Raw genomic sequence first — 22,589 nt, 5'->3', positions numbered from 1 at the left:
GACCCTTTAAAAACATGTCAGATGGAGTCACTCGTTGATTAAATACTACCAATATTTCCTCATCCCATATGATTAAAAGACAAAATCTTTACAGTGGCCTACAGAGCTTTTAAGTCTTCCTCCTTGCCCCCCTCATTGTCTCCTTTCTTTTTTAAAAATGAAGTGTGTCATCTAAGTCAACTCGAAGAGAGAGGTTCCCCCTCCATCCCACCAAAAGAAGTCTTGTTGTAATAAGATTACTTAGCCTTTACATGTAGGAACAACATTAGGTTAGTTGTCTAAGTTCTAGTTATTTGCTTAAAAACCAGCCTCTTTCCTTGAAATAGTGGCATCTTAGCGTGAAATACAGATAACTACCTATGAGCAAAAGTTTGAAAAAATACTTACCTGATAAAAGTCTTAAGTTGCAGACTTATAACACTTTATAGTTATAAAAGGCCTTTCAATAATCATATAATGAATTTTTAATGAACTGCTTGGTCCAAGTTTGTTTCTCAGTTTGAAATTCTCTACTCTTATTTTTTCTTTAAAAAATTTTTCATTTTATATTTTAATTAGAATAGTATCATTTTAGCCCATGTACATTTTGATTGATCACTTCAGTTTGTAGTATTCCTGCTTGCTTACTACATAATTAAAATATTATAAAATTGAGGACGTAAGTTGCAAATTATATTTCCACTTACCCATGCTCTCCATATTTACTGGTTCCATGTCTTCACTAGCTAGAATATAATAAAAGGAAGTTAAATTTACATTTTTGAATCAAATACATCTCAGTTTATTATAGTCTTGTTTTCTTTTTCTTTTGAGATGGACTCTTGCTCTGTCGCCCAGGCTGACGTGCAGTGGCACGATCTCGGCTCACTGCAACCTCTGCCTCTGGGGTTCAAGTGATTCTCCTGCCTCAGCCTCCTGAGTAGCTGGGATTACGGGTGTGCACCACCACGCCTGGCTAATTTTTGTTTTTTTAATAGAGACGGGGTTTCACCATGTTGGTCAGGTTGGTCTCGAACTCCTGACCTCATGATCCACCCGCCTCAGCCTCCCAAAGTGCTGGGATTACAGGCGTGAACCACTGTGCCCGGCCAGTTTATTATAATCTTTACCAAACCTCAAAACACAAAATATAAGTGCAAATATTCAATGAAGAGTTAAACTATCTTGTGAATAATTAGAGAAAATCTGAATAATTGTCTTTCACACTGTTATCTCTTAGTGATATGTTTACTACAGCATTCATTATATGGCATTTAATTGGTATCATAATGAAATTAGTCAAAAGACTAATCCGTAAGAATGAATCTCCATATATCTTATTCCTCATTCATTTGACTTTATGACACAGGAATATTTTATTTAATTTGATATGTAAAACCATAATCATTTTGCTTCTAATATATATACAAATACTCCACAAAAAAATCCCATTCAATGAAGAAATAATCCTACCAGCTAATATTGGTTTTGGGCTTTTTTTGCGACGTGATGACTTTTTCTTTCGTTTTGGAGCCATGGTTCTGGCTTGGGCTGCATAAAGAGATGATATTATTAGTAAATTATTACAGTTTGCAAACAACTTACAATTTCAAATACTAAACATTATCATTTAATAAACATAAGAATATGTTTTCTAAGTTTTACCCTGGGCTAAATCAACCTGTATCTTCCTAGAACGGGTGATCTGTGACAAAGGTTTATTGCAACAACAATCTTACTGATGAGATCTTACTGTTCCGGTGGAGCCATTCAGCTGAAGCACACTGTGGTGACCTGCCAGAACAAAGTCTCAGCCACAGGTCCTGCCATGGAAGCACAACAGAGGACTTGGCTTCCCTGCATCTCACTGAAATTCCCATCCCAGGTAGCTGCTCTGTGCTACCTTTTGCTGGGCTTTCCAACAGGTAGTCCAGCTACAAAGACAAGATAGGCCACTGGGAGTGATAGGCCCACAACATGCATATGCATATCTAATTTTTAAATTAACGTAATTGAGATCATACTTTTGTCTTAGGATGTGAACACATAACCACTAAGGCCTTATTTGGGCTATCAGAGAGAATGCCTCCAAAAGTTTTCCATGGAACTGCTCATCAATTTTGACAGGATACAACACTGGCCAAGGTCACCACCATGACATCAAATCCTTGTCATCTCCGCCATGCTCACCTTTGTCCCGTTCTGTTTAAATGGTTAGGAGTGTGACTGCAGGAGCCTGGTCAGCAGAGTTTTTAAACAGGCTCTACTTTTTCCAGCTGAGTGACCATGGGCAAATTACTTACCTTCTCTAAGTCTCAGTTTATTCATCTATTTAATGGCAATAATAATAAAATCCACCCCACAAGGTGACTGTGAAGACTTAATGAAATGAAGTGTCATCAGTCAACTCAATCATCTCTGACTGTTTGTATCACTTTAACAAATCAACACAGACTATTATTTCACAGCCTATGGTCAAAATATCAAAGTTTTATTTTATTCCTAGATACTCAATCACAAAATCTTGTCCAAAGTGTGGATGTGAGTGTGTCTGTGTTTTTGTGTAAACATCTTTGCTTTAGATTTTCTCATATGTATTTTTTAAATAATAAAAATAATAGCTCACATTCGTGAAGTGCTTACTATGTGCCAAGCACAGTTCCAAGTACTTTATATGTATTTTTAATTTAATCTTAACCACATTAAAACATTTTTATTGACATATAATAGTTGTACATATTTGGGGGTACATGTGATATTTTGATACATGTATACAATGTATAATGGTCAAATCGGCATAACTGGGATTATCCATCATCTGAAACATTTATCTTTGTGTTCGGAACATTACAATTCTTCTAGCAATTTTGAAATATGCAATGAATTATTTCCTACTGTACTACTAAATACTAGATAACCACATTTTATTATTACTATTATCTTCGTCTCCATTTTATAATGAGAAAACGGGGCCCCAAGAGGTTCAGGTGACTCTCCTGAAGGGACACAGAGCTCAATGGGCACTGGTGTCAGGCTGTGAGCCCAAGCAGCCTGGCTCTAATAGCCACATTCTTACCCTCTGTACTAGATGATCCCTTGGATTTCAATGATAACTAACTGCTCTGCTTCATTGCAAATGAAACTATTTTAAATCATTGTCTTTACCCAGGAAGGCAGGATTTTTTTTTTTTTTGAGACAGAGTCTCACTCTGTCGCCCAGGCTGGAGTGCAGCGGGGCGGACTCAGCTCACTGCAACCTCTGCTTCCTGGGTTCAAGCAATTCTCCTGCCTCAGCCTCCCAAGTAGCTGGGACTAAAGGCGCGTGCCAGCATGCCCGGCTAATTTTTGTATTTTTAGTAGAGATGGGGCTTCACCATATTGGCCAGGCTGGTCTCGAAATCCTGACCTGGTGATCCACCAGCCTCGGCCTCCCAAAGTGCTGGGATTACAGGCACGAGCCACTGCGCCCAGCTAAAACGCAGGATTTTATTATCTAATCAATATTTTATGATTCTGACAATTTCTATTTTTAAGATATTCTGCAATGAATGGATCTGATTTAACTCTTTAGGCTATCAAATGTCCTCCATATCACTTCCCAGTCTTAGTATATTTCAAATCTTTCATCTATTCCTTTTTTCAGAAGATTCCTTATCAATGTACTCCTTCTCCATATGCTATCCCAGCTGCGTTTTAGTTTGATGTAAAATACTGGAAAAAACTTTCTTTTTTTTCTCCCCCAAGACGCCTACTCTGTCGCCCAGGCTGGAGTGCTGTGGTGCACTCACAGTTGTAATCCCAGCACTTTGGGAGGCCGAGGTGGGTGGATCACAAGGTCAGGAGTTTGAGATCAGCCTGGTCAACATGGTGAAAAACTCTTAACACCACTTAGCCTCACCCTACGCACACACCATCACCACCACCACTATTTATTCCACATATATACATTGAGTGACTATGCTGCACCAGATGCTATCCTAGGTGTTAGGGATACAGCAGTGAACAAAATAGGCAAAAACCCTTGCGCAAGCTTACAATCTAGGGGAAGAAAGATGAACAAATAAAGGAGGAAAATATAATTAGTATTTTAAGTGGTGAGAACTACTAAGGAGAAAAATAAGGTAAAAAAAGGAATTGGACATTGGAGCAAAGACTTGAGAAAGGAGAAAGCAAGAAACACAGATATCTGGGAGAGCAAGAGTATTTTCAGGTGGAGGGAACAGTATGTCTAAGGGTTCTGCGGCAGGATCATGCCTGGCATATTTAAGAAAACAGCAAGAAGGTCATGATGGCTGGAGCAGAGTCAGGGAAAGACTACAGGCAAAGCTGGTCAGAAAGGTGATAGGGATATATTAGTCAGCTTTGCTGCACTAACAAATGACCCCTACATCTCAGTGACATACAATAACAAAAATTTATTTCTTCTCATGCTATGCACTGTAGTGTGGATGAGCTGCTGCAAGTCTTCTTATTCCGGGACCCAGGCTGAAGAAGCAGGCCCTATTTCATATGTACCACTTTCACAGCAGAGAAAAAAGCAGGAGAGCTAACGGAACTACATAATGCTTCCTAACTTTCTCCTTGGCACTGACATATTGTGCCTCCTGCTGACATTCTATTGGCCCAAGCAAGTAAGTCAATCCTGATAATGGGGGAGGGATTCTCTGCCTGATTGGCAGTAGGTGGGAATGTATGATCCTCTTACAGGTACGGGAGGTAATGGCTGGGAAGGATATAATTGGAAACAACTATATAATATGCCACCAAGGTCTAGGTCATGTATTAGGACCTTGGCTTTCACTCTGAATGAGGTGGAGAGGTACTGGATGGCTTTGAGCTGAGAAGTTACTTTACTCCATCTGTCCCACAATTTAAGGATCAATATGGCTGCTGTGTTGAAAAAAGACTGCAACAAGGAAAAGGCTGAAGCAGGAAATCCAGTTGAGAGACATTTAAAAATCCATGGAAGAGATGAGAGTGCTTAGATCAGAGAGGTGAAAGTGAGATGGGAAAAGTGATCGGATTCTGGGTATGTTTTGTTAAGTAGACCCAATAAGATTCACTGGTGACTTGAACATATCACTTATGAGAAGGATAACATCAATGAATTTTGCCTAAGAAATTGAAAGCATGGAGTTGCTATTTATTGAGATGGAGATCCCATGGAAAGAGCAGATTTGAAAGAGAAGTTCAGAAGTTCAATTGAAGGTATATGAAGTTAGATTGCAAACTAGACTATAAACTCTGTTAGCATGGGGATTATATTTTCTTTCCAATTTTTGTAACCCCTGTAACTAGCACAGTGAACATACTAAAAAAAAAAAACCAAAAAAAAAAACCCAAAAAAAACCCCTTAGATTTATAGAATTTCCAGTCTAAATGAAAGGCTTCTGCCTAATGGTCTGTGGAATAATCTGTATGCATGCTGTATTACTTTTCTCTTAATGCTGTAACAAATTACCACAAATTTTGTGACTTAAAACTACACAAATCTACTATCTTACAGCTTTGTAGTTCAGATGTCTGACACAGGTCTCACTGGCTTAAACCAGGGAGTCAGCAGGGCTGCATTCCTTTCTTTCCAGAGCCTCTAAGAGAGAATCTGCTTTTCTGCCTTTTCCAATCTCTAGAGCCCACCAGCATTTCTTGGTTTGTGGCTCCATCTTCCAACTTCAGAGTCAGAAGGGAGAGTTAAGTCCTTCTTACATAGCATACTCTGACCTCTCATTTCTTTTTCACTTTTAAGGACCCTTGTGACTACATTGGGCCTACCTAGATAATCCAGGATAATCTCCCTATGTTAAGGTCCACGATCTTAATTTCATCTGTGACTTTACTTCTTTGCCATGTATGGTAACATATTCACAGGTTCCAGGAATTAGGAAGCACTGCCTTAGAATTAAACTTGAATATAGGTATCAGTTTACAATCATCCCCCAAATAATCAAAGTAAACAAGTGTCCTGTTCTTTTCAAACACTGCTATTAAACGCTCTGTAGATAATTTGAGTTTCCAGTTTTCAGGGAAAACCAAAGTCAAATTTTCGGCAACAAATTAGGCACCAAAATTGGAACGTGCATTAACGCGTGCTGCCTTACCTGAACTGCTCATTTACTACTTTCACAAACGTTAATTGATTACTGTCTAAATTACTGACTGGTGACTAAGGGCAAAGTGACCTAGTGACTGGTGACCAGGTACTAGTGACCAGGTTGTTCTAAAGGCTTTTAGGGGTCTTAATTCTTCTTCATTAAAAAGCATAATATCTCCATTTCTAGGCACCACAGACAGAAGCATTCATAAGCGGAAGTGAGCCAGGTGAATATAGTCTGAACTGAAAGGAAAATGGTTACTTTGGGAGTAGCCACCTTATATTGTATTTCAGTTTCAGGCAAAATTTTGCAGTTTATTTTAGTAATTGTAAATAATAAAAATCCTACCAACATTATGTATGGAAAATAAATCACTTTCAATTGGGGGTATCGAAACCAAATGAATAATATACTCTATAACTTCAATAAACACATTTATTCAAGGTTTATTTTTTATGTAGATCTTTCTTTTTAAAAACAAATTCCCAATAAAAGATATTACTTTCAAATTATAGCAGGACTTACTGAAGTTTTTTTCATAAAATTAATTGAAAATTTCATGAATGTGTTACATTTAACAAACCTTTTTCTATTGAGTTGCTTATTAAAAGATTATGAAAAAATTTTCAATACCCAATCCTACTTTACTAAGATTACTTTGAAATGTGCATAACATTTTTTCTGTTCCCAGCTGAAATCAATTTGTAATTATTAAGAGCAGCAGAAGAGGAGAGGCGTGGTGGTTCATGCCTGTAATCCCAGCACTTTGGGAGGCTGAGGCGGGCGGATCATGAGGTCAGGAGATCAAGACCATCCTGGCTAACACAGTGAAACCCCCGTCTCTTTTAAAAATACAAAAAAAAAAAATTATCCAGTCATGGTGGTGGGCGCCTATAGTCTCAGCTACTAGAAGGCTGAAACAGGAGAATGGTGTGAACCCAGGAGGTGGATGGAGCTTGCGGTGAGCCAAGATCACGCCACTGCACTCCAGCCTGGGTGACAGAGTGAGATTCCAATTCAAAAAATATATATATATATATTTCATCTACTCCTAAAATAAAGGTTGTGCCTAACCCAGTGGCTTGTGTTTTGACTGGTTTTCAAACCACTAGAGCTGAGTGGATTTCAAAATAGAAATTTTGGAAGGTAACACTTAGAAATGTTTAAGCATTTTTATTAAAAATATTTTTGATATTAAAACTACTTATTTTCTTTGTAAATTAATTTACGCATTTCAGAACACCTTTTGCCATCAATGCACAAAGGTCACATTTTCTAGATTCTATGTTAACAGAAAGAGACATTAGAGGTTGACAAAAGTGTATATTTGGTAAGTCCCCTGCATAACAGATCAAAACCTGTGATGGTGCACCACTTGATTACGAGGACCACTGCATTCACAGCTGTCTACAATCTGCTTCCAAACTAACTCTCCAACTTGCCCATGACTGTATCCTCTTATGATGCTTCTATTATTCAGGAGGTTAACTACTATAGATGAAGGCATAAGTAACATAAATTAAATTGTCATAATACAGTGATTTAAACAGCTATTAATTGCCTCTCTTCACTTTATTCATGTAATGCATTGTGAAAGTTGTCAGAATCAGCATGGAGCCACTTGTGTTAAAAACCCTGACAAACAGAGCTAGGGAAGGCCATGAAGGGAGTGTATGTCACAAATGCTAGATAACAAGAACTATCACAAAAGACTATACAAAACCACAACCTTGCATAAAGGTCATTGCCACTCTACACACACACACAAAATACTACTGCTAGGATATCTGCCCAGGAACTGCCTGTCCAACCTCAGACTGGTGCCACCCTTGTCACTGATTCTGTAGCCAAGGATAACTATCTGAAGACAATGATATAATCCTCCTCATTTTTCCTTTAAAAACCTTTGTCTTCTTTTATCTCCCTGAATATGCATATAGTTTACCACTGCATGTGTCTTCCCATTGTAATGCATATTCCCAAATAAACATTTTATTTTAGAGAGTCCCCCTCTCTGTTTGCTATCTAGGTTGACAGCACACACCTGTTTACATACTCTCATTTGTTGCCTGTGTGTATGTGTGGCTTATTCCCAGCCAAGAGATCTTGATTATGAAAGGCCTTGTAGCACTGGCACCTTCTCTTTAACTGGGGTCTTCCTTAAAAAGTCTTATCTTCTCAGATCTTCTTCAATTAGCTGACCTCATCTAGGTGGTCATCATCCTCTTTCCTCTTCCCAAATAATTTACAAGCTCATCATGCTGGCCTTCCATTTTTCTATATTTATTCATGTATTTATTTATTTATTTTAATTGAGATGGAGTCTCGCTTTGTTACCCAGGCTGGAGTGTAATGGCGTAATCTTGGCTCACTGTAACCTCCGCCTCCTGGGTTCAAGTGATTCTCCTGCCTCAGCCTCCCAAGTAGTTGGGATTACAAGCACCCACCACCATGCCCATTTTTTAAATCTATTTTTTTTAGTATTTATTCATTTATTTATTTATTTATTTATTTAATGAGACAAAGTCTCGCTCTGTCGCCCAGGCTGGAGTGCAGTGGAGCGATCTCGGCTCCCTGCAAGCTCCTCCTCCCGGGTTCACGCCATTCTCCTGCCTCAGCCTCCCGAGTAGCTGGGAGTACAGGCGCCTGCCACCACGCCCGGCTAATTTTTTGTATTTTTAGTACAGACGGGGTTTCACCGTGTTAGTCAGGATGGTCTCGATCTCCTGACCTTGTGATCTGCCCGCCTCGGCCTCCCAAAGTGCTGGGATTACAGGCGTGAGCCACTGCGTCCACCCAGTGTTTTATTTTTTAGTAGAGACGGGGTTTCACCATCTTGGTCAGGCTGGTCTTGAACTCCTGATCTCAGGTGATCTGCCTGCCTTGGCCTCCCAAAGTGCTGGGATTATAGGCATGAGCCACTGCACCCTATCTTTTATTTTATTTTTAAGAGATGAGGTCTGGCTTCATTGCCCAGGCTGGTCTAGAACTCTTAGCCTCAAGCAATCCTCCTGCCTTGGCCTCCCAAAATGCTGGAATTATAGGTGTGAGGTACCTCTCCAGCGATATCTTTTAAAACAAACAAACAAACAAAGATTTAGAATAAAACCCAAGACTAACATCTTGGGTCTCTGGTAAATGTGTCTCCAAGAACTACTGATTCTCAGTAAATCTTCACTAAGACCCTGGTTAAGCTTAAAGATTCTCCTGGGCCCTTCAGCCATATTTTGGCAAGTATACAACATCCACCCCTAGAGACAACTATTCCTGCAATGTCTATTAGTCTATTCTCTCATTTCTTTCCCTCCATAACTATTTCCACTACTTTCCAAGATTGAATACTCACTTATTTGAGTAGATCCTATCCTATTACTTCTCCCTTCCAAATATGTCCCGAATTCCAAGCCCTCCTCTCCCACAGCCTCCTCTGGTTCAGGTCTTTAACACATCCTCCAAAACTGGAGCTCCAACCCTGTTTTGTGCCATGAACCTTTGGCAGCCTGGTGAAGCCCATGCATCAAATAAAAACATGGAATTACAAAGAAGACAGATTATATGGAAATATAGGTATTAAAATATTTAAAAAATCATGATATAATAATTTGTACTTCTTTATTAACACATTAAATAACAAAATCTAGCAGTGGTTCTAATAACTACCTTAATTGTGAAGTAATGATGAGGATAAATAATATATTTACAATCTCTATAATGTAATATGAAAAGAGTTGGCGGCAAAATCACAGGCCTGTGAATACTACTGTGGTTTGTTACCAATTGCATACATTTCAATCGGTGGTTAGTGAAAATAAATATGTAATTTTATTTTATTTTATTTTATTTATTTATTTATTTTTTTTGAGACAGAGTCTCGCTCTGTCGCCCAGGCTGGAGTGCAGTGGCCGCATCTCAGCTCACTGCAAGCTCCGCCTCCCGGGTCTACGCCATTGCCATTCTCCTGCCTCAGCCTCCCGAGTAGCTGGGACTACAGGCGCCCGCCACCTCACCCGGCTAGTTTTTTTTTTGTATTTTTTAGTAGAGACGGGGTTTCACCGTATTAGCCAGGCTGGTCTCGATCTCCTGACCTTGTGATCCGCCCGTCTCGGCCTCCCAAAGTGCTGGGATTACAGGCTTGAGCCACCGCGCCCGGCCCCCTAAATATGTAATTTTAAAAATCCACAGATTCTCCTCCCTGGATCCCCTGCCCTAGATCATGGACACTTAACTGGCCTCTCTGCCTCTGTTCTGACCAGAACAACTACTCAAGAGGCCAACCTCAGAGCACTCCAAAAATGCATCTCTTATCAAGTCTCTTCCCTGTATAATGACTTTTGTGGGTCCCTACCATTCACAGTAGCATTCTCTTCCAGTTTGTAGAAATGGAGCTCATTTGAAATGCATTCCTGGACCTCCTTTGATTTTGGAGGTCTGGGGTGAGCCTGGGACTCTGTATTTTTAAAAGCACTGTGAGACAGTCTTGCACTGGTGGTCTACACACCAGACTTTGCAAAACAAAATAGAGTCCGAACTCATGTAAGTATGGCCTTCGATACCTTCACAGTCTGCCTCACCATGTCAACCCTTCCAGTTCTATTCCAGCCTCGTACGGTTTCCATTCATTCCCAAACAGTTCAGGACTTTCCCACCTCCCTCTCTGGAGAATGGTCTTCCCTCCCACCCCTCCTGCTGCTTCTTGTCCACACCATACAGGCATCTCTCTGCTTGCTTCAATCTTACTCATCATTCAAGGTCAATAGGAAGGTTTTCCCCAAAGCCTGAATTCTCCCTGACTTCGTCACTCAGGCTGAAACAATCTTGTTCTCCCTGACACTTTCCAATCATACTATGTGTAATTATGTCAGGTCTCTGCAAAGGCAGGGGGCTTCAAACTCAGAGCTTCCTAAAAGATTGCTGTGAATTCGTTTAGCATTCACCATACACAAGAAGAAGGAGAAAGTATTGAGCAGCAATTTAGGTACTAGGTAAACTAGACACTAGGGGAATAAGACAATGTCCTTACTTTCAAAGAGTTTGTGTTCCCTGTTCATCTTCCTCACTGTTTATCTACTCCAGCCCTTTCTAAATAGTCCTGAAGTAATCTATTTCAGCCCACATTAATCTTTTATTCTTTGACCCCCGCCCCTAGACGGATAATCAGAATCAGGCTATTTTGGCATTCATTCATTCATTCACTCACTCAATCATGGTTTATTGAGCTCCTACTATGTGCTAGGCAATATGATAGTTACTGGGTATATGTAACATGGGAACAAGACAGTAATGCCCTCAAAGTTCTTAGAGTGTCGTTAACCGCTCTCTCGTTGCTATTTTTGTCTCCCTCTCTAGGCTGGAAGCTCTTTGAAAGCAAGGAAAGACTTGTATTTTTTGCAGTCTTCACTGCCACTAACCTAGCACATTGCTGACACAGCGAGTGTTCAAATACCCTTGAAAGAGTGAGTAAAATACTTCTTTTCCACGCCGCCTTTCCCATTCAGAGCTTCCCTTACCTGATACTGCTGATCTGAAGGAAAAGGAGCCTCTATGCAGTGCCCTCGGGAAAAGCTCCTTCGAGAGCTGGAGGTGGGAGTTTGACTCTCCTCTCTCAGAATAACAAATCGCAAGGGCACAAACCGCAGCAACTCTGCCGACTGTTGCTAGGACGCATCCGTCGCTAAGAGAAAAGAGGCGATTCTTCTGCGAGATTGACAGAGAACCTCTACCAATACAGTGTCCTCTTCCTAACAGTCTCTTTCAAAGCAGGCTTGTGATTGGATGGCACGATGTGACGTCACTTAACGCTAACGGGTGAGGCCAGCAGCTTTCCACTACTAAGGAAAGAGTTCTGTGGCTTAGGTATATTGATGACAGTGGCCCGGTCCGACCCCAGGTCTGACGGTCTCGGTCCATGCCTCACACCCACCGCAATCTCACCCAGAGAAGAATATTTTTGGGGTGTGGACCCTAGGAACCAGGAGAGGAGATGTTAAGAAGTCTGCCCACTCAGAATCCTTTCGGGCAGCTTTCCTGCCCATCCTGGAGCTGGGCCCTCCTAGGGAGTGGAGAGGAAGCTGCGCTCCACTGAGTGTCGTGGGCGCCCCAGAACCCTGATGGATTACATTTCCCTCTTGTCAGAATAACTTTTGTTTATAATTTGATTCAAGCTTAAGTATGAGTCTCCGGGGAAGAAACTTGAATCCGTGAGTAACCCAAGGTTCATTTTAACTGTGATTAGAAGTCCTGTGGGATTCATACAGTGAAGCTTAACTCTCTGAACACTGTTCTCCTCCTTTCCCTTAAAAAAACTTATAACTGCCTAATTTGTACAGTGGCAGAATTTAATAAAGTAATTTAATTGGCTGCTGTAATTGGTCTAAATTAATTTTTACACTCAATTTAAATAAAATATTTAATTGAGAAGAGGCTGATCATTTATAACATATGAGACTTTGGGGGCTGGTGCGGTGGCTCACGCCTGTAATCCCAGCACTTTGGGAGGCCGAAGTGGGCAGATCACGATATCAGGAAATCAAGACCATCCTGATTAACACAGTGAAACCCCGTCTCTACTAAAAATACAAAAAATTAGGTGGGCATGGTGGTGCGCGCCTGTCAGTCCCAGCTACTCCGGAGGCTGAGGCAGGAGAATTGCTTGAACTCGGGAGGTGGCGGTTGCAATGAGCCAAGATCCGTCTTAAAATAAATAAAGAAATAATAATAATAACTTCCTAATTTGTAAACTGGCAGAATTTAATAAAGCAATGTAATTGACTGCTGTAATTGGTCTAAATTAATTTTTACACCCAATTTAAATAAATCTTTAATTGGGAAAAGGCTGATCATTTATAACATATGAGACTTTAAGGATCCTGAATGAAGATTTTTACATAATGTGCAGAAAGATCATATAGATTCTTTCAAATTTCTGAAAAATTTGTGTTCACAAAATTCAACCAAATTTTACAATACAAATTATGAAGAAAAAAAAACGGAAAAAGAGGTATTATCTAAACATTCTGACGACTTTTTTCCAGCTTGTCCACTCCCAGGCACTGGAAGATTTGTTTTCCCCTGGGCTCAGTCTTGAGTCTTCTTTTTTTAATCATCGCACTCTCCTGGTGGCATCAGCATCATATATTCCCCTTAGCTTCAGCCATCACCACTAAACACGCCAGACTTTCATTTCTACATTCTCAGCCTAACATATCTCTTAAATTCCAGACCTGAATTTCCTCTAGCTACTGGACATTTCCAACTACCTCTCTAGTTCAGTTCATGTTGTTTAATAGATGCTAAATAAAGATTAAATGGGCCGGGCGCGGTGGCTCAAGCCTGTAATCCCAGCACTTTGGGAGGCCGAGACGGGTGGATCACGAGGTCAGGAGATCGAGACCATCCTGGCGAACACCGTGAAACCCCGTCTCTACTAAAAAATACAAAAAACTAGCCGGGCGAGGTGGCGGGCGCCTGTAGTCCCAGCTACTCGGGAGGCTGAGGCAGGAGAATGGCGTAAACCTGGGAGGCGGAGCTTGCAGTGAGCTGAGATCCGGCCACTGCACTCCAGCCCGGGCTACAGAGCGAGACTCCGCCTCAAAAAAAAAAAAAAAAAAAAAAGATTAAATGTAGTGAATGAATGAATTGCCATAGCACCACAACTTAGCAGAGCCAAAGTCAACTCATCTTCTTTCAGGAAACTGTTTTTCCTTCTTTATTTCCTACCCTAGGTAATAGCGTCATTGTCCATCAGTTGCAAAACGAAATCTGAAAGTCATCCTTGACTCCTCTTTTACTACCCACAGTCAAAATATCATTAAGTCCTGTCATTTTTCTTTCTTAACTGTCTCTCAAATAATCTATTTTCTCTTAGCCATCCTCTGCCTCTGCCTTATTTCAGATATGCCTTGTCTCTCACCTAGACGGCAGCAATAGTCTTTTGACTTGTTCTCTTTCCCTCTAATTTATATGCCAAGTTGCCACAGAATTTTCCAAATCATAGTTTGAATTCTGACATCACCCTGCTTAAATATGCTCAAGCTGGCATATGAAACTCTGTATAAACAGGGTTCTGCAAGACACTGGAAATAAATCTGAAAGGTAATTAGTTATTTTTCTAACCTCATTTCCTGCTTCCATCCCCAGCCCAACCCACATTTTAGTCCACTGCTTCTTAATTGAAGACCCGTAACAGCCAAGGAGCAGGAAATCACAGGAACCAGGAGTGAGTAGTAGGTTGATGGAAAGAAGGTCTATAACATGACATAGACTCCTGCAACTGAGATATATTTGTTTCATATAAAGAATTTATGAAGTTTTTGCACTTGGCTCTGTGACGAATTCATGTTTGTTTCCATTTTTTAGAAAATGTCTAAAGCTGCTATTAACTAAAATTGACAGAAAATTGAATAAACACAAAGAAACCTTAGGCAACTGTGACATGCTCATCCTTTGCACAGCCCCTGACATACTGCTGTGCAGGTCCAGGAGTGTGTGGGTCTCAGGTTGAGAGTCAGAGCTCTGGTTACACAGCTCCCGACTGGTCCCCTGTGCTGTGCTGGGTTACAACTGTGTGTCTGCTTATCCTGCTGCCTCCATTTCTGCCTCTACCTCCATCTGCAATGCCTTTCTTCATCCTCATTACTTGGTAAATGACTATTTATTTTTCAAGACCCAACTCAAATGTCACCTTCTCTGTCCAGCCATACAGGCACTCAGTAGAATTAGACACTCTTTCCTCTGTTTTTCCATTATAGCAAGTATTACATTGTGTTGCAATAGCTTGTTTACATAGATGTCTCCCCCTCTAGACTTTAAGGCAGGGATGGTGTCTCATTACTTTATATTTCCTTTACATCCTTTATATCACATTGTGATATAGTGTCAAACATAGATTTTGGTTTGTTGTTGTTGTTTAGAGAGGGGATCTCACTATGTTGCCCAGACTGGTTTTGAACTTCTGGGCCCAAGCCTTGTTGTCCCAAAGTACTGGGATTATAGGTGTGAGCCGCCATGGCCGACTGGACATAGCTATTTAATGAAGCATATATTTAATTATGTAATTGATTTACTATTCTTGGAAGTAAATCTAAAAGAAGTTCTCTAACAGAAGCTTCTTTGTATTTTTCTAAATAATTTGCTCTCCATAAAAAAAAATCATAATCCTTCACGGTCAGATTTAAGGAAGAATTATAACCTTGTGATCTGGCTGAGACAAGCCCTTCTGTCATCTTTTCTTTAGAGACATGCCAAGGGGATGTCCATTTGATGGAATGAGTCATAAGTCACAATACCAAGAAAGTTAAAAGTTAAATTGGAAATGTTTAGAAATTTCTTCATGTTATAAATTCATGATTGATTGACTACCTATTCTTTCATGGGAGTGGTCAGAAATGAAATATCATCATGGTAGCTAGTGAATATGTCCATGCTCTTCCAGGGGAGGTTGAACTGAATTTCCCTGAAACTTGAAGATATGTAAAAATTAATTTTAGCTTTATTGATTGAGCGAACATCTAAAGAGTCAAGAAGTCATAATTGAAAATATTTCCCTGATTCTTTAAGGACATCTTGATAAGTTTCAGATTGGGTTTACAAAAGGATCATCTGATAAATTGACATGAGGTAGATTTTTACTACTTACTATTTTGGTGAGTGACTCATCCTTTTTGTGGATTATTTTTTAAAGAGTTAGCTCAGTAACTAGGCGTGGAGGACCCTATTTTATGCCTGGAAGGGAGAAGTTTCCTTGTTTGAGCCCTAAACTGCTGGGATTACTACATATTTTCCAAGCGCTTGGGGAAACTACCACAACCTATTGCATGAGGAAGCGAGAAGCATTTGAAGAGTACTCAGCTTCAGAAAGGAGAAAGAGACAAAAAAGCCTGACCCTGGGACGAAGATTTAGTTGTTGGAAGAAAGGGCCAATTTTTGCAATTCTAGAAAAAAATGGACTAGAACATTAATGAGAAATTAGGATCTATTCAACATTAAAGTCAGGAGAAAGGCATTCTTAACTGCACAGAATGGCTTGAGTCTACTGGAGACTAAGGAGGACACAGGCCCCACGTGGCTCCAGAATTGCTGGCCCTTCCCATAAGAGAAGGCAGGGCTCCAGCACTCATCTGCAGTCTGCAGGCAGCAGGTATCTCCAGAAGGGCCAAAGAGAGAGCTATGGAGGTAAAAAACAGGGCCACGTGGTAGCAGAGTGAACTTACTTGTCAATATGGCTGAGACTTAACTCCCTACACCTAGAAATAGTTGGTGGTGGGAGAGTCATTGTATGGTAGTGATAGACCTACAATATCATAAAGCATTAAAAGTCAGTGAATATCAGTTTTACATGTACAATTTTTATTGTCATTAGAACACTTAAATATTGTTTAAAGTGAAGTCACTCAACTATTGTATTTAAATAAGGAAATTATGTTGAAGCCTAAATTTGTCACTTTCTGCATAGGTGGCATTAAACAAGTTATTAAACTCTCTAAATCTCATCTGCAAAATTTGGGATGATAATGCTTTCATCAGAGCCAGGCCAGATAAAGGGCAAGAGCAACCACATTGAGTAACCAAGGGTGAGGGCAACCAATGCTGCCCTAAGGGGCATTCTTCAAAAGATACCAAACTTCCCTATAGTGAATTGCGAATAGGTTGTCAGTTAGTTTGGGTTTCCAAAGGGAAATTTTTACAAGCCAGGAGAGACATAAATGTATTCTTCTCTCAACCAAATAGCTTCAGATTTGAAATAAAATCTATGTTGAAAAATTTTGCCATTAAAGGTACCAATCATGAGGGTCAACCAAAAGGCAATACTCCCATTTCTGAGTTCAGCCTGCTTTGATACCTACATTTTGATTTAATTTTTAATTTTTTCAAGATGGAGTCTTGCTTTGTCACCCAGGCTGGAGAGCAGTGGCATGACCTTGGCTCACTGCAACCTCAGCCTCCCAGGTTCAAATGATTCTTGTGCCTCAGCCTCCTGAGTAGCTGGGATTACAGGTGTGTGCCACCACATTCAGCTAATTTTTTTGTATTTTTAGTAGAGATGGGGTTTCACCATTTTGGCCAGCCTGGTCTTGAACTCCTGACCTCAAGTGATCTGCCTGCCTTGGCTTCCCAAAGTGATGGGATTATGGGCATGAGCCACTGCGCCCGGCCTGATACCTATATTTTGAATAGTTTGGCACTCTCCCCAAAAGTTGTCTAGTTTGGAAAAGTGTGTTTTTAATAAGTTATTTCAAATGTAAAGAAAGGATATATATGTTTATTAACAGAAATCAATTTTTCCCTATTTCCACTAGAAAAACAGTGAACACATTTTTAAGGGGTATTAGTATGAATGGATGCCAAATTACTAGCCTGTCCAGATTGCCCACAGATTTTAATCTGTCCCTTCCTCATAGCATTGCCATGAAAAACCAGACAGTGCCTCAAATGTGGTATATTCTCAATGAATAGTTGTGGAACCAGAATTAATCAAAATTCTGTTCCAAATGAATGTATAGACATTACCTCTGTCCTTTAGTGACTATTAAAAGTAGATTTGAATATCCAACTGTCTACAAGACATTTCCACTTGGATGTTTAATACATAGTTATCTAAAGCCTGGCCTTTCCTTCAATGCCAGCCAGGAAATATTTGCTACTAGACCACTAGTTTATGAAATAATTGTTACCCATCTGCAGTAAAAGTAGTACTGAAATTGGGAGTTTAAAAACTTTTTAGCAAATTGACACAGTAACTTCATGTTACGTATGAACAAAATTGAGGTTTGTATTTCAAACGTCCTTATTTCATTCTTTTAGCAATTTATTTATGTTGTAATTTTACAGAATTATTAGTCTGTGAAAGAAATGAAAACAAAACCAAGTCAACTAACCCTTTAACAGATAGTCTGAGAAGCACTTTATAGACATCTCAAAAACACATTAAAAACTGAACTGCTGGTTCTCCCCAGATACCTGCTCTTCCTGCCCTCTTCTTCATCTTAGCTGATGGCAATTTCATCTTCAGGGTCACTGCACAAACTTAAGAGTCATCCTTCACACCTTTTCTTCCATCCTTCACACTTTTAGGATATATTTTCAACATTGCAGTCAGAGGGATGCACTTTTAAAACAAGTCATATCATATCAGTCTTCTGCTCACTACCCTCCAACAGCTCCAATTTCACTCCATTTAAAAGCTAAGGTCCTCACAATGGCCAAGGTCCAGCATAACCTGGCTCCTGTTATTTGCTTCATTTCCTACCATTACTCCCTGCAGCTCACACCACTGCAGACATACTGGTGTCCTTAAGGTTACTCAAACACATCTCCTCTTTCGCATTGGTAGGCATCTCCTCTTTCGCATTGGCTGTTCCCTCTGCCTAGAGAACTTAAACAAGATATCCTTCAAGTTTTTGCTAAAATGTTAACTTCTCAGTGAGGCCTACTCTCCACTCTTTTTAAAATGCCAACTTCTCAGCACTCCTCGTTCTCCTTTCTCCGCTTTATTTTTACTCATACTATTTATCACTTTCTAACACACTGTGTACTTATGTTTGACTGTTTTTGTCCACTAAAATGTAAACTCTACAAGGGCAGGGATTTTTGCCATGCTTACTTCTCCTGTCCCAGTGTCTAAGTCTATGTTGGCATACACAAGGTATGCCACAAATGTTCATTAAAGCATTTGGAACAAACACCTTGGAGAGTAATTTGACAGTTTATATTAACTAAAAATAAATACCTCCTATAATCTAGCAATTCTACTTCTGGATATTTACCCTAGAGAAAATTTTACAGACGTGCATAAGAAAATGATTCATGGATGTTCACTGCTGAATTTTTTTGTTTTTTGTAATGGCAAAAGATGGCAGCAACCTAAATGTCCATCAGTAGTGAAATGCATAGAATGATATGGTATAATCAATAAAATAGCATACAGCTGCTAAAATAAACTTGAATGAATATAGCTTAAGACAAAATGGTAAGTGTAGTATTAACGATTAGGTACAGAGCAATGCTATCTTTGTAAACAAACACATGCATGAATGATTCCTATATATAATGGGAACACATATTCAAGAAAAGTATTACAAATGGACTGAAATGATTCACACCAATTCATGATAGAAGGTTACACTTGGGGAGGGTTGGTGTATTAGTCCAGTCTCACACTGCTATAAAAACACTACCTGAGACTGCGTAATTTATAAACAAAGGAAGTTTAATTGACTCACAGTTTCACATAGCTGGGGAGGCCTCAGGAAACTTATAATCATGGCAGAAGAAGAAGCATCATCTTCACAAGGCGGCAGGAGAGAGTGTGAGTGTGTGAAGGAGGAGCTGTCAAATACTTATAAAACCATCGGATCTCCTGAGAACTCACTATCATGAGAACAGCCTAGGGGAAACCGCCCACATGGTCCAATCACCTCCCACAGGGTCTCTCTGTCTACAGGTGGGGATTATGGGGAGTACAATTCAAGATGAGATTTGGGTGGAGACACAGTCAAACCATATCAGTTGGTTAACTTTATAATGCTTTATTCCTCATAAATTAGGAAGGCCAAAAACAAAAGAAAATGTAAAATGTGTTCAATTTGGGGGGTTGTGGGTACTGAATAGCATTAATGTATTGTTATTTTTGTACTTTTCTGTATTTAAAATTTTCTCAAAATTAAAAAAAATCATCTTCTAGACTGTAAGATCCTTAAGAACAGCAACTATATTTTATTAATATTTTCATTGACAGTATCTAATACCATTACTGGAAAATAGGAGTCCTCAATAAATACTTGCTGAATATGTATGTGTTAAATAAATAAAAATTTTATTGAGAAAAAAAGAAGAAATTAAGGGGAGAAAGATAAATGGTACAGATGTAAGAAGACAGAAAGGTGAAAACTATTTTGGGTTTACAAATGTGTGATTTAATACCCACGCCTCCTGACACTTTCAGCTGAGCCACCTTACTCTAAAACAGATAGGAATTTTGAATACGAAGATAAGGATATGAAAAAAGCTCCCTTTCATCCAGCAGATATGAAGAATGTCATAGGGATCTACTGGCTTGAGATTCAGGAGCAAAAAATTGGAATTCTTGAAATCATAACTCACTTTGTAGTTTTCATAACACTTTACATGTTTTAAAAACATAATGAGTAACCATAATAATAAACTGAATCTTTTCTGTACTTGGATTATACTAAAAGTTTCAGAGGTTTCTTTTGGTTTAAAAAAGATAATAAAAGCATGATTTATTATTATTATCAGCCAACATACTGAAGAAGAGTATGTATTTGATTATATATGATAATGATCACTACCTGTCATAGATATTTCATAGTAAAAATCATTAAAAGAAGGAAGCATTAATGCAAAATAAATTCCAAATAAAAAATTCTAAATTTTAATTAAAAATAATTCTTCAAATGACAATTTAAAACATATAAAACAATTTCCTTATCTGATATATTTCATCTTTGCTTTGTGACAGATATTCCAGATGAGAGAAAATTTCTCTCATTTTGCACTTGATGTCAGTTCACTTGTTAAACGTGCTTCCAAAGTATTATCAGATTGGACATTGGAGTATCTGTTGCTTTATATAAGCTCATTTACTTTTTTAACAATAAAAATATTTTGTTTTACAGAGAACGATACCCTTTAGTGAATATTCAAACTCTGGAAAATGCAGAAAACGAGATTGGGTATTCAAATACAGTCACGCAGAGCTTAATGATAGGGATACATCCTAACAAATGCATTGTTAGGTAATTTTGTCATTGTATGAACATCATAGAGTGTACTTACACAAACCTAGATGGGATAGCTTTCTATATACCTAGGCTATGTAGCGTAGCCTATTATTCCCAGGCTACAAACCTGAACAGCATGCTACTTTACTGAATACTGTAGGCATCTGGAACACAGTGTTTAGTATTTGTGTATGTTAGCATGTTAGCATATCTAAACATAGAAAAAAATAAAACATGCAGTCAAAATATGATATAAAAGATTAAAAATGGGGGCTGGGCGCAGTGGCTCATGCCTGTAATCCCAGCACTTTGGGAGGCCAAGGCAGGCGGATTGCAAAGTCAGGAGATCGAAACCATCCTGGTTAACATGGTGAAACGCCGTCTCTACTAAAAATACAAAAAATTAGTCAGTCTTGGTGGCCGGCGCCTGTAGTCCTAGCTACTTGGGAGGCTGAGGCAGGAGAATGACATGAACCCGGGAGGCGGTGCGTGCAGTGAGCCAGGCTTGGTGGTGGGCGCCTGTAGTCTCAGGTACTCGGGAGGCTGAGGCAGGATAATGGCATGAACCTGGGAGGCGGGGTGTGCAGTGAGCCGAGATCACACCACTGCACACCAGCCTGGGCAACAGAACGAGACTCCATCTCAAAAAAAAAAAAAAAAAAAAAAAAAAAGATTAAAAATGGTACACCTGTATAGGGGACTTACCATGAATGAAACTTGCAGAAGTGGAAGTTGCTCTGGGTAAGTCGGTAGGTAAGCAGTGAGTGAATGTGAGGGCCTAGGTCATTATTGTACACTACCTTAAATTATAAACACATAGACCACACTAAATTTATTTCAAACATTTTTCTTCCTTTAATAATAAGTTAATGTTAGCTTACTGTAAGTTTTTTATTTTATAAACTTTTATTTATTTTTGAGACAGGGTCTTGCTCTGTTGCCCAGGCTAGAGTGCAGTGGCATAATCACGGCTCACTGCAGCCTCCACCTCCTGGACTCAGTGATTCTCCCATCTCAGTCTCTGGAGTAGCTGGGACTACAGGAACATGCCATTATCCCTGGCTAATTTTTAAAAATTTTTGTAGAGATGAGGTCTCCCAGTGTTGCTCAGGCTGGTCTCAATCTCCTGGACTCAAGCAGGCCTCCCGCCTTGGCCTCTCAAGTGCTGGGATAAACAGGCATGAGCCACCTCTCCTGGCCTAAAAATTTAAATTATTTATTCATTTATTTATTTTTCATTGCACAATGGAAATGGTATGAACTTTTATTTATTTATTTTACTTTTTTTTTTTTTGAGAGGGATCTCCCTCTGTCACCCGGGCTGGAGTACAGTGGTGTAATCTCAGCTCACTGCAACCTCCGCCTCCCGGGTTCAAGTGATTCTCCTGCCTCAGCCTCCTGAGTAGCTGGGTCTACAGGCGCCCGCCACCAAGCCCGGCTAATTTTTGTATTTTTAGTAGAGACAGGGTTTCACCATATTGGCCAGACTGGTCTCAAACTCCTGACCTTGTGATCCACCCACCTTGGCCTCCCAAAGTGCTGAGATTACAGGCGTAAGCCACAGTGCCCGGTCAAACTTTTAAAATGATTAAACTCTCCTTTGTAATAACACAGCTTAAAACACGAACACATTGTACAGCTATACAAAAATATTTATATCCTTATTCTACTAGCTTTTTTCTATTTTTCAAAACTATTTTTTTTGTTAAAAAATAAGACAAAAACACACACATTAGCATAGGCTTACACAAGGTCAGGATTAACAATATCACTGTCTTCT

The 22,589-nt window shown here is 39.5% G+C and overlaps 1 protein-coding gene across 2 annotated transcripts in view; it reads right to left on the bottom strand.

Annotated features, from left to right (window-relative positions):
• The window catches only part of DNAI3 (dynein axonemal intermediate chain 3), a 142,369-nt gene that overhangs the window by 62,913 nt on the left and 56,867 nt on the right, over positions 1–22,589 (bottom strand). The window contains exons 1-3 of one of the 2 annotated variants that reach the window (XM_050805768.1): positions 11,579–12,092; positions 1,453–1,530; positions 687–725 (exon numbers count right to left, since the gene is read on the bottom strand). In XM_050805768.1, coding sequence (XP_050661725.1) covers positions 687–725; positions 1,453–1,516 — 103 coding nt within the window. In that variant the 5' untranslated portion in view covers positions 1,517–1,530; positions 11,579–12,092. Of the gene's footprint in view, positions 1–686; positions 726–1,452; positions 1,531–11,578; positions 12,093–22,589 lie in introns of those variants that run through there. The other variant, XM_050805769.1, reaches the window with a different exon arrangement.

This window comes from Macaca thibetana, chromosome 1 (genome assembly GCF_024542745.1).
Source record: "Macaca thibetana thibetana isolate TM-01 chromosome 1, ASM2454274v1, whole genome shotgun sequence".
Lineage (NCBI taxonomy): Eukaryota > Metazoa > Chordata > Mammalia > Primates > Cercopithecidae > Macaca > Macaca thibetana.
The sequence above is the reverse complement of the archived record's forward strand: the minus strand, read 5'-3'. Positions and strand labels throughout refer to the sequence as shown.